Here is a 12,961-nt window from a genome sequence, read left to right as displayed (position 1 = left end):
CCCAGTCCATCTCTCCCCATCTCCTCCTCCCCCTTGGCAACAAGAAGTCTGTTCTCTATGTCTGTCAGTCTATTTCTGTTTCATAGATAAATTCGTTTGTGTCATATTTTAGATTCCATATGTAAGTGATAGCATATGGTATGTCTTTCTCTTTCTGACTTCACTTAGTATGATCATCTCTGTGTCCACCCATGTTTCTGCAAATGGCATTAGTTCATTCTTTTTTATGGCTAGGTAGTAGTCCATTGTATATATGTACCACATCTTTATCCATTCATCTGTTGATGGGCATTTAGGTTGTTTCCATGTCTTGGGTGTTGTGAATAGTGCTGCTGTGAACATAGAGGTGCATGTATCTTTTTGAACTATAGTTTTGTCTGGATGTATACCCAGGAGTGGAATTGCTGGATCATATGGCAACTCTATTTTTAGTTTTTTGAGGAACCTCCATACTGTTTTCCATAGTGGCTGCACCTACTTACATTCCCACCAGCAGTGTGGGAGGGTTCCCTTTTCTCCATACCCTCTCTAGCATTTGTTATTTGTAGATTTTTTAATGATGGCCATTCTGACCGGTATGAGGTGGTACCTTATTGTTTTTTTATTTGCATTTATCTAATAATTAGCTACGTTGAGCATCTTTCCATGTGCCTGTTGTCCATCTGTATGTCTTCTTTGGAGAAATGTCTGTCTGGGTCTTGTTACCATTTTTTGATTGGGTTGTTTGTTTCTCTGTTATTGAGTTGTATGAGCTGTTTCTGTATTTTGGAAATTAAGCCCTTGTTGGTTGCATCGCTTGCAAATATTTTCTCCCAGTCCATAGGTTCTCTTTTCATTTTGTTTATGGTTTCCTTTGCTGTACAAAAGCTTGTAAGTTTGATTAGGTCCCATTTGTTTGTTTTTGCTTTTATTTCTGTTGCCTTGGGAGGCTGACCTAAGAAAACATTGGTATGATTATGTCAGAGAATGTTTTGCCTGTGTCCTCTTCTAAGAATTGTATGGTGTCATGTCTTATAATTCTTTACGCCATTTTGAGTTTATTTTTGTGTATGGTGTGAGGGTGTGTTCTAACTTCATTGATTTACATCCGGCTGTCCAACTATCCCAACACTACTTGTTGAAGAGACTGGGTTTTTTTCCATTGTATATTCTTGCCACCCTTGTCGAAGACTAATTGACCATAGGTGTGTGAGTTTATTTCTGGGCTCTCTATTCTGTTCCATTGATCCATATGTCTGTTTTTGTGCCAGTACCATGCTGTTTTGATTACTGGAGCTTTGTAGTATTGTCTGAAGTCTGGGAGTCTTATGCCTCCTGCTTTGTTCTTTTTCCTGAGAATTGCTTTGGCAATTCTGTGTCTTTTATGGTTTCATATAAATTTTAGGATTGCTTGTTCTAATTCTGTGGAAAAAAAGTCATGGGTAATTTGATAAGAATCACATTAAATCTGGAGGAGAGTGCCTTCTGGTGGCAAGGTGCACAGAAGGGGGAGCCAAGTGGCTAGCTCAGTTAGGGCTTGAAGAACCCTAAGGCCAAGGTGAAGCTCTTATCAAGGCTGTTGAAATTATTGAGGGTGCCCTAGGGATGGAGCAGAGAAGAAGAGGGTATGGGTGGTGGGCAGAGGTGACGAGCAGGGAGGCGAGGAGGCAGCTAGACTGATGGTGTGGCTGCGGTGCATAGTGGGGGGACAGCTCTAGAAGGGTGTGTCGGGGGAGGCAGTGTGCATCCCTGCAGTCTGGGGGAGTGGCAGCAGGATTGGTTTCTACTTGGGGAGGGAGGGCTGGAGATACTTAGTGCTGTCTGGGGTGTCATTCTGTCCTGATCTGTGTTTGTTCAAATGGGAGGCAGAGAATGGGCAGTTGCTGTCAGTAAGAGGGTTTGGAGGGCAGCACCTGGGGAGAGAAGGCCTGGAGGCCCACTGGATTGGATGGGGATGAAGGTGAAGGAGGAAGGCTGGGGGCACTTCGGGCACCTGGGACACAGGGCTGGGGCATGCAGGGTTAAAGTGCACACAGTGGGCCTGCAGGTCCAGCTGGAGGTCGGTGCAGCTCCTCAGGGGGTCCCACAGCAAATTGAGGGCCCCACGGCCCGCGTCAGTGTGGGGGACAGGTGGCTCGGCTACTCAGAGTTCCTACCTGTGTCCTCACTCCTCATCCTCCATTCCCTAAATGTCAGCACTCTCCAGAATTCTGTCCTGCCTGCTTTGCACTGCGCTTGTGACACACCTGTGTCCAGCTCCCTGCTGGGCATCTGTTTGAGACTGAACGGGGTCACTCCCCTCTGCATCCTCCCAGCCCCGCCGTGCTGTTGGCAGCTCCGCCACCCCTGTAGTAGCCTAGGCCTGAAGCCCCTCCGAGCTCCGTCTGCCTGGCTAAACCCTGCAATGCCTCTTCCTCCATCATCTCTGTCCCTTGTGCCTCCCCCAGTTCCTTGCCATGCAGCCCTCCAGGGCCCAGCCCAGTGCCGGCACCTCAGTGCTCTAGAGCCATTTGTCAGATTGAGTGGTGATGGGTTCCCCAGCCCCACCCACCTGTTCGCAGCTCTAGGACAGCAGGTGTGGGAGGAAAGCCAAGACGTCCGGCCGGCGGGCTGGGGAACGACAGGAGGGCCAGGGATGGGGATGGATGCTTTAGGAAGGGGCATCCCACCCCTCCTGAGGGCACAGGGGAGCGGCTGGTGCCCTGGTGGTGCTGTGCCAAGGGAGGCCTCAGGTCCACTGAAGCCGCCCATAGGGCTCCAGAGCAAAGGAGGACTGCGGGCGTTAGGAGAGCTGTCCTGCAGCAGGTCAGAGCCTTGCCAGCAGGGGTGTTCACGCTCCATGATTCCAATGCTCTGCCAGGTTTTAGAGTCCCACAGAGGTGGACACATCATAGCCGGTGCTGCTTTGGTAACGAGACACACAGTCATTCCAGACTCCCTGGAGCAGGAAGCCGTGTCTAAACAAAAACCTGCAGACGCCTGGCTGGTGGACGAGGGCTGGTCCCTGAGATACCACCACACCCTGAGAAGAGTCTGGGCAGGAAGGGCGTCTGCCTTCGGTGGCTGAGCACCCATGGTGACAGCCACGACCACTCCTAGGGGCCTGGTGCTGGGCAGGGTCTGGCATGTGTTTGCTCCTGGAGTCCAGGACGGCCCTAAGGGGTGTCTCATCCCCATCCCTACGTGATCGCTGAGCAAACCAAGGCCCTGAGAGGCTCAGGGGCTCACCCCGCTGGTCCCTAGCCCAGGCATCCAGGGTCCAGGCGCAGCCCCCCCAGCCCCACCCCAGGACCACCACCGCTGGTGTGTTCACACCCAGGTCTCAGCTCCTTGCTGCACTGCCTGTTTCCTGAGGGCAGGGATGTTCCACTCACCTCCGTATGGGTTGGGTCTGTTAAATAGCTGAGTGATGGGCAATTGATCTCAGTTCAGTGTGCTCTCTGTTGTACCTGTTCATCTCATGAAGAACTAGGAGACACGGGAGAGTGGACTTCTGGGCATCTCTCTGCTGACTGACCAGTGCCGATGAGGGGCCCCTGTCAGTCCTACCACTGATAACCTGTGTGACTTTGGGAACATTTCTTACCCTCTCTGACCAGTGGAGTCAGAGACCTCCCTGCTTCAGGCCTTGCCAGCAGGAGATCCTAACAAGGGTCAGCTGTGACTCTCGGTGGTAAGAAATGCCCTAGGGCAACAGGCAGTTTAAAGCTTCGCGGGGCCCACAGCCCCACGCGGTCCACGCCCTCTCCAGTTTGATACCACAAGACAGTGGTTCCCCTAGAGAATGAAGGGTCAGCGCCCGTCCCGCAGAACCTCAGCCTCAGCCCAAGGCAGGATGGAGAGACAGTGCCACTGCTGTGAAACCATCCCCTAGAACTGTCCCGTCACCTTGCAGGACCGGGGCTGGGTGGAACGCTGGGCTGCCTCTGAGCATGGCTCTTCATTCCTGGCCTTTCCTCTCGGATGACTGGAAAGCAGGGTCCCTTCCAAGTCAGACAAGAGCTGATTGGGCCTGGTACACAAGCACGGGCATGAGGGAAGTAGTGTTTCCTGATTCCAGTCTTTGCTGATTAGATGGCGAGCTTTCCCCGGGTAGAGGCCGGCCTCCCTTGCTCCTTAGAGACTTTGCCCTTGACTCTGAGGCACACTCAAGGGGTGAGCCATGGTGAGATGTGCCGCGTGTGAGGCCGTCCTTGTGAATCCCAGACCTACAACAGGGCCTTCTCAGCCTGAGCACCTACGGCTTGAACTCAACCTGAGTCGGCACAGGCTTCCAGAACCTTCCTGAGGGGTGTTGTGCAGACTGCCTGGGCCCAGTGTGTGTTCCCATCTTTGCTTCTCCCCTCTTGGAAGTGAAAGTAGAAAACTGAGCCTTAGGAGCTGAGAAAGGCCAACCCAGGAGAAAAAAATCATGAAGAAACAGGGAGGCAAAAGAGTCTGTGATTTGGGGTGGTGTGTGGGGAGGAGGAAGGGACGATTCACGGCAACGTGAGTCCTTTTCTGGAGAACGTGAGCTTTAGGTTCTCAGCCAGGGCCTCTGGTTGAGAGACTTGTTGGAGTGACCTTAGCAATGATCATCAGAGAAAAGACCTGAGGGAGGAGATGGCTCTGCTTTTTCAAAACTATAATACTTCAAACACCCCTTCCTGTAAGGATGGGTTTTCCTCACTAGAACTAGTCCACTAGCTTCTAATAGTCCTTTTTATGATTATTAATTAGGATGTATTCGATATAAAAAAATTAGAAAATGCATCACCCATAACTAGTAGAATGTGCTTGAAGGCTCCTCACTTGTGCTCTCCCAGCAAGCCTCGTCGACTTCTGGAAGGACTTGGTATTTACAATGGACCATCTGCATTAGGCCTCGTTTTACAGTTAAGTTTATTTCTAAGGGGGAAGAAACCTTATCCCCTCTAGTGTGGGTCTCCAGGTGACCATGGGGGTGGGAACAAGACTCCACACAGGCCCAAATGAAACAATTAGGCAGCACCACATGGCCGGGCTGTGGCCATGGAGGTTAATCTGAGAAACTTCTGGAAGCTCTCAGAATCGGATTCCTTCATTCATACAGACGTTTCCTGCAGCCTCAGCACATGCTACTGGCAGTGCCCTGTGAATATACATGGTCAGCCCAGGCCCCGTGAGGAAGGCAAGGGTCTGGGGTGCTCTCTGACCACCACCCTCCAAGCCAGCAGCGGCTGCATCACCCGATGGCCTGGTCCCCAGCACCCGTGGCCTTGGGGTCTGCCAACCAAAGTCAGAAATGATATTGAAATCCAAGTGCTGCTCCTTGGAACATTAGCCTGTGGTGGAATCTGAAGTAGTCAAAGACTAAAGGGACCTTGGAGGTCAGAGGCCCTGGATCCGAGTCGGGGCCCTGCCCCTCACAACCGAGGGCCTCTGTTCCCTCTGTTAAAATGCAGGCAACAATGTCCCTGCACGGCTGGGAGAGGAGTGAGGCAGAGAATTGTAAGAGGGCTTTGCAGCCCGCACGTGCTGCCGCGGCTGTGGAAGTGGGGACCCCGCCCCGTTAGGCTGCTCCATGTGGGATCAGAGCCCCTTACGTGAGTTCTCATCCCTTCCACGTCCCTCTATCACCCTCTACCCCAAGGCTAGCACAGCTCCTCCACAAGGACCAGCTGCCGTGGAAGCCCGAGAAACCCACCATTCCCCTAAGCGGCTGCTCGGTTTTTCTGGGTGCGTCTTGGGGTAGTAGGAACACTTTAAATAACGGCAGTAATTTTGTACTTAGAGAATCATTGGTTCATTTTCAGGCTGTGTTTCTGCTTCAGACACCCCAGGCAGCTTGCATTTCCAATTTCCTTTCCCTCCCTTGCTTCTCCTTACAAATCATAATGTACTGATGTCCCAGACCTGGTTCTTTCTGGCTCTTTGTTATAAAATGCCTCTTATGTCTTGATTAAGCAGTGGTCCTAGGCAGCATGTTCCCAAAGAGCCACCTAGGTTATGGTCTCTGCCTGGAAGGATTCCACCTACCTCTCTGCCTCTGGCCCTGCGCTCCAGAGCCCAGCAAGTTCGGTGCCAGGTCACTCTTGTGTAGACAAGAAGATCTGGGGGAGCTTCCCTGCTGAGGTTGGTAAGGGCGTCCCGGGGCTGCCGATGGCCCCTCTGCTCCCAGCTTGCTCAAGGGTCGAAACCCTTCTGAACCTTTCTCAGACATCTGAGCACCCTCTCGTGGGTCCCTGTTCCTCTCCCCCAAAATAGACCTGGCAGCAGTGGATCCAGGGCTCAGAGAAGCAGCAGGTTTTTTCTCGGCAGCCGGCAACTGTCCTGACCTCTTCCTGCCCCTGGTGCCAGATGACATCGAAGGCCATGTAGCCTGAGCAGCACTGACCTTTTCCTCAGTCCTTATCGTCACTTCATGGTTCCTGAGGCAGAGGCGATGGCAGTGCTGGGGGACCCCACAGACGTGGCCGCCGCGCCCCCACCACCAGCCCGTGCCACGTTCCCCCGCCCGTCCTCTGGGAGGGGAGGACAGACCGTGGGGGAAGTACAGAAGGACCGGTGGGCTTGATGGGGCATGAGGTGTCCAGGGGCTCCACGAGCACCGACTCTGCCTCTTCGCTGCCATCTTCTCCTTTCCCCCGGGTCTCTCCTCTCTGGAGAATGAATCCCGTGCTTTGGCAATAGAACAACCCTCCCCTTAAAAAAAAAAGATAGCGGGAGAGAGAAGCCCTGTACCTAAGGTGACACATAACTTGTAGTCTGAACCCAAACATTTCAATGGATGACCAACCGTCCTGGTTTGCCTGAGACTAGGACAGTTTCTCAGGACATGGGACAGCTGGTCACCTGCTTTTGAAAATGAAAGGGTACATGACTATTCATTCAATTTGCAATTCTTTGATTTTCCTTATGATTTCTTCTTTGGCCAGTGGATTGTTTTAAAGGTGTGTTGCTTAATTTCTAAATATTTAGAAATTTTCTCTATCTAGTTTATTTCAAGTGCCGTTCCATTTTGGTTAGGGAGCATTCTTTATATGATTTTTAACTTTTTTCATCGTACTGAGACTTGTTTTGTCCTCCAGCATATGGTCTATCTTGGTGAATGTTCCATTTGCAGGAGAAAAGAATGTGTGTTCTGCTGCTGTTGAGTAGAGAGTTCCACAGATGTCGACTAGGTCAAGTTGGTTGATAGCTTTGTTCAGATCTTCCACATCCTTTGTCTAGTTGCTCTATCAGTTACTGAGAGTGGGGTAATAAAATTTCCAACTAGAATAGTGGAAAAAAAAAAAAAAAAAGAAAACCTCGCCTGGTTTGAGGATCCCTCCTCTACCATGCCGTGCTAGCCCAGGTCTATTTGGTAGAATGTTAGCTGGTTTGCAACCTGTTCCTGAAATTGACTATTTGGAAGAAATATGGTAAAATGAACTAACAGTTGTCAAACGACATTCTAACCCTGCTATGATCCCATCACTGCAGGCTTTAGTGGCTAGAAAGATCTAGCATCTCTGTTTGCTTTGGAAGCTTATTTTTGCCAGGGTTGTTATCACCAAGTAGGCACCAGAGCTCTGTTCCACTCACAGTCCAATTATGGTGAAATTCAGACAATGAACCTGTGTATTCCACTTGTAAGAATGTCCAAATGGAATGCTTTACCCTGGCCAGGAGCAAACTCTCGGCCCCCTTGTGATATGCGAGACCTCAAGGACGCTCCCAGACCTGGAGAAATGTGTTGAACTGGAAAATGCATCAGGGTGGCCCACGCCGGGTCAGGCCTCTGGTTTTCTTTCCCTTGCACTGCCCACTTCACTGCACAGCTCCTCCCTGTCGCTGGTCAGGAAGCTGCTCTGGGGGAGGCCAGAGGGTGGCATTTCCAGGCTGGGGGCAGAGCTGGTTTTGCTGTGCTGCATCCCCATCCTACGGACTCTCGGGAAGAGGCAAAGCTGGTAAAACAGGTGGGATGGAGCCTGATGCAGGACACGCCCCAGCCCACTCCTGCCCTTGCCCACAACAGAGGGTCCTCCGTCTTTCCTCCTTCCTCCAGGTCGAAGGCCCCTCTGCTGTGATGGCATCTCTGCAGGAATGGAGCCTGGGTCTCTCTTTGCTGCCTCTGGCCCTGCGCTCCAGAGCCCAGCAAGTTCGGTGCCAGGTCACTCTTGTGTAGACAAGAAGATCTGGGGGAGCTTCCCTGCTGAGGTTGGTAAGGGCGTCCCGGGGCTGCCGATGGCCCCTCTGCTCCCAGCTTGCTCAAGGGTCGAAACCCTTCTGAACCTTTCTCAGACATCTGAGCACCCTCTCGTGGGTCCCTGTTCCTCTCCCCCAAAATAGACCTGGCAGCAGTGGATCCAGGGCTCAGAGAAGCAGCAGGTTTTTTCTCGGCAGCCGGCAACTGTCCTGACCTCTTCCTGCCCCTGGTGCCAGATGACATCGAAGGCCATGTAGCCTGAGCAGCACTGACCTTTTCCTCAGTCCTTATCGTCACTTCATGGTTCCTGAGGCAGAGGCGATGGCAGTGCTGGGGGACCCCACAGACGTGGCCGCCGCGCCCCCACCACCAGCCCGTGCCACGTTCCCCCGCCCGTGACCATTCTGTGCAGGAACTTGCTGTTAAAGAGGCTAGAGAACAGAGTGGCTCATGCTCTAACCTTGTCACCCACAGGGAGGTTTCTGGATCTGACTTCCTGTCTCCAGATGGAAACATTTGGATAAAGGACCTAGGAGGGGTCCCTTGGCTCTAACATCCAGTGGACTTAGAGCAGATTTCTAGAGAGAGAAACTGAAATTGAGTGGACCTGCTCTCTAAAATTGCTATAATTCTACTTGGCTGTCCCATAGCCACTTTCACTTGACCCACGGGTGGACCTGGGCTGTTTCAGAAATGCTAGGCATGGGGTTTTAATGAATGAGACTTGTTCTGAAGCAAAAAAATGATTTTGATTCAGCCTGTGTTTAGCTCCCTATGTCTTTACCTGATCACCATTCAGAACTGTTTCCCAACTTTTCTCTCTCCTTTCCTTTTCAAGATCACAGACAAAAACAAGGGGGTGGAAAGTTCCACCTAGATTGTTACTAACCTCAGAAGTGGACGCTGGAGCCGGATGCCTGGGTTGAGTCCCTGCTTGTGCTATTTGCTGATTGTGTGACTTTGGGGAAGTCTCTGAACCTCTCTGTGCAGTTTCCTCAGGCGTGAGGTGACATATTGCCTCTGAGAACACACGTCTCAGAGGATGTAGTGCCTGGTGCTCACGAAGTCTGTACAGATGTGATTGATGGAGATGTTGATGTCATCCTGAGGGTGGTGGGAAGAACGTGAGGCTTGGACTTGGGAGACTCAGACCAGCTCTGCCTCTTGCTGGCAGTGTGATACAGATTCTGAGCCTCAGAATGTCTCAGTCCTTGTAGCTGTAGAACGAGTGAAAAGGGAACCTCCCTCCTGGGTGGTTGTGAGGACCCAGAGGAACAGGACTGGCAGACTGTTCCCACACACACACACGTGTCAGGCTAAATCTGTTCTCTTTCCCCTTCCCAGGCACACATTCTGGCAGTTCCGTCATGAGAACCCCAAGACCCGGGTCGGGGGCCCTCCCCCTGAGGGGCTCCCCGGCTTCAACAGCGGGGTGATGCTGCTCAACCTGGAGGCCATGCGCCAGTCCCCACTGTACGGCCGCCTGCTGGAGCCAGCACAGGTGCAGCAGCTGGCCGACAAGTACCACTTCCGGGGTCACCTCGGGGACCAGGACTTCTTCACCATGATCGGCATGGAGCACCCTGAGCTCTTCCACGTGCTGGACTGTACCTGGAACCGGCAGCTTTGCACCTGGTGGAGGGACCATGGCTACAGCGACGTCTTCGATGCCTACTTCCGGTGTGAGGGCCACGTCAGGATCTACCATGGGAACTGCAACACCCCTATCCCCGAGGCCTAGGCGTCTCCTCGCCCGATCTGGGGAAGGAGAGGGGCGCCTCTCGGACAGGCCTGGGGCAGTGTCTGAACTCCTAGAGAGACACGGCAAGGACGTCCTTGTGATCAGGTGCTGCAGCTCTCCCAGCACGCATCGCTGTCCTGAAGCCATCCAGTGACGACTGGACCCTTTGCCCCCACTGGTGCTCTGGACCCTCTGCCTCCAAGGACCAGGCGTCATGAAGGACAAACACATAGACCTCTTCCGGTGGGCTAGGAAGCAAGCATTTGAAAAGAAGGAAGAAAAACAAAACGGTGCCTCTTGCCTTCAGCCCCCAAAGAATGGAAATCCTTTTAAGAACTGGGCTTTCTTAGACCAAATATAAACTTATTTTAAATCGACAGGCAAGACAGAGCAAACAGTACTGCTATAGCTCCCAGCGAGCTCTAAATGCATGAGCCAGGGTTTTAACAACCAGCCCAGAGTTTAAGCATCCAAAGGAATGCTGGCCTTCCACACGCACGTCCTAGGAGGCTGTGTGGTTAGTCTCACAATGGTCGTGGTGCCTGGTGGAGATGTAAAGATCCCACCTCTTTGGGGAGGGCCCTCGACAGCACCTGTGGCCCACGTAAGAAAACTGGTCTCATTATTTTAACCTTCACAGCATTTACCTCCCAACTGCATCACAGAACCTCATTATCCCTTATTCATCTGATCCAGCTCCAGGTGACCAGACTCTGCTCTGAAATCAAATCTGCCATCAGAGAGATTGGCCACCCGCAAGGACAGGTGATGGAATTGTCTGGATTGGGAAGACTCATTCCAAAGAGGAGCCCAGCAGTGCCCTAGTGTAACCGTGCAGCTTGGAAGGGGTGTCGCTCTTAGACTTATAAGCATTCTAGTCTCTTTATTTGGAAGAATCATCCGTGTGACTTCATTGCACCAGGTCAGACCCTATACCTTACAAGAAATTAGGCTGTCATTACTTGATTTCTGCTTTAATGAGTTCTCCTGTAAGTGAGCTACAAACACGAAGCCTCTATTGGTCCATTTTGTATAATCCACCTGGGGTCCTCGGAAAAGAAGTGTTGTTGGATTTTCATCTTATTTCATTTATTTTATTTTTTTCCACTGTGAGTGAGAATAGCTAATAAATAATCTTTGAGAACACAATGATTTATGTTGTTTGCTCTCTGATCACAGTTTCCGGCTACCTGAAGGATCTGAATCAAGAGTGTGATCAATGTCGTTCAGAGTCTCCCTCCCCACGTGATTAAGCTAATAAGTGTGCTCACAGTGGGTCTCTGGGGCCTCAGGGGGACCACATCTGAGGTTATATTGGGCTCAAAATGGAGAATTATTTCATTTCAGGTATTGACAGGCCAGTCTAATTCTGGGAGCAAAACCCACCACCGCATCCCTTCTCATCTGCTTACCCCAACTGTCCGCCTACATCATCCCCTGGTGAAACAGAACACATGTCTCTCCTAACTCTCAGCTCTGACAGAACAGGTCTGTCCACTTAGGGACTTGATTTCATATTTATTGCTACAAATTATTTTTTAGTGGTTTTTGAGAGACAGCAATCTTACTTACTTATTTATTTATTGGCTGTGTTGGGTCTTTGTGGCTGTGTGCAGGCTTTCTCTGGTTGCAGCGAGTGAGGGGCTACTGTTGGCAGTGTGCAGGCTTCTCATTGCAGTGGCTTCTCTTGTTGCGGAGCATGGGCTCTGGGTGCATGGGCTTCAGTAGTTGTGGCACACGGGCTTCAGTAGTTGTGGCTCGTGGGATCTAGAGCACAGGCTCAGTAGTTGTGGTACACGGGCTCAGTTGCTCCGTGGCATGTGGGACCTTCCTGGACCAGGGATTGAACCTGTGTCCCCTGCACTGGCATGCAGATTCTTAACCACTGTGCCACCAGGGAAGTCCAACTGCTACCAATTATTGAATGTCTGCTGTGTGCCTAGCATTGTATTATGTGATAGTGACACACTATCACTGATACTTGTGAAAACCTCATTAAGGTAATTCAGATTCTAAAATTTAGGGCAATAAAATAAGAGATGTGGACAGAGTCATTGTTTATCACAGCCTTTTTTATAATAGAAAAAAATTGGGAGCAACAAAATGCTGAATAGGGGAGTGGATAAATAATGTGTTACAGCTATATAATGGAATACTTTAGGCATTAAAAATCATATTTTTGGGTGGGAGGGGAAGATGGCGGAAGAGTAAGACACGGAGATCACCTTCCTCCCCACAGATACACCAGAAATACATCTACACGTGGAACAACTCCTACAGAACACCTACTGAACGCTGGCAGAAGACCTCAGACCTCCCAAAAGGCAAGAAAGTCCCCACGTACCTGGGTAGGGCAAAAGAAAAAAGAATAAACAGAGACAAAAGGATAGGGACGGGACCTGCACCAGTGGGAGGGAGCCGTGAAGGAGGAAAGGTTTCCACACACTAGGAAGCCCCTTCGTGGGCAGAGACTGCAGGTGGTGGAGGGGGGAAACTTCGGAGCCTCGGAGGAGAGCACAGCAACAGGGGTGCGGATGGCAAAGCGGAGAGATTCCGGCACAGAGGATCGGTGCCAACCGGCACTCACCAGCCCGGGCGGGCGGGGCTGGGAGCTGAGGCTCGGGCTTCGGTCGGTCAGAGCACAGGGAGAGGACTGGGGTTGGTGGCGTGAACACAACCTGCAGGGGGTTAGTGCACCACGGCCAGCCGGGAGGGAGTCCGGGGAAAAGTCTGGACCTGCTGAAGAGGCAAGAGACTTTTTCTTCCCTCTTTGTTTCCTGGTGCGCAAGGAGAGGGGATTCAGAGTGCTGCTTAAAGGAGCTCCAGAGACGGGCGCGAGCCATGGCTAAAAGCGCAGACCCCAGAGATGGGCATGAGACACTAAGGCTGCTGCTGCTGCCACCAAGAAGCCTGTGTGCGAGCACAGGTCACTATCCACACCCCTCTTCCGGGGAGCCTGTGCAGCCCTCCACTGCCAGGGTCCAGTGATCCAGGGACAACTTCCCCAGGAGAATGCACAGCGCGCCTCAGGCTGGTGCAACGTCACGCTGGCCTCTGCCGCCACAGGCTCGCCCTGCACTCCGTACTCCTCC

General features: G+C 51.8%; 1 protein-coding gene across 1 annotated transcript in view; it reads left to right on the top strand.

The window, feature by feature from the left end:
• Window positions 1–11,015, top strand: part of XXYLT1 (xyloside xylosyltransferase 1) — a 191,274-nt gene extending 180,259 nt beyond the window's left edge. Inside the window, exon 4 of the mRNA XM_065876655.1 lies at window positions 9,473–11,015. Coding sequence (XP_065732727.1) covers window positions 9,473–9,869 — 397 coding nt within the window. The 3' untranslated portion in view covers window positions 9,870–11,015. The remainder of the gene's footprint in view (window positions 1–9,472) is intronic.
• Window positions 11,016–12,961: the final 1,946 nt, after the last annotated feature.

The sequence above is a fragment of the Phocoena phocoena genome, chromosome 4 (genome assembly GCF_963924675.1).
Source record: "Phocoena phocoena chromosome 4, mPhoPho1.1, whole genome shotgun sequence".
Lineage (NCBI taxonomy): Eukaryota > Metazoa > Chordata > Mammalia > Artiodactyla > Phocoenidae > Phocoena > Phocoena phocoena.
The sequence above is the reverse complement of the archived record's forward strand: the minus strand, read 5'-3'. Positions and strand labels throughout refer to the sequence as shown.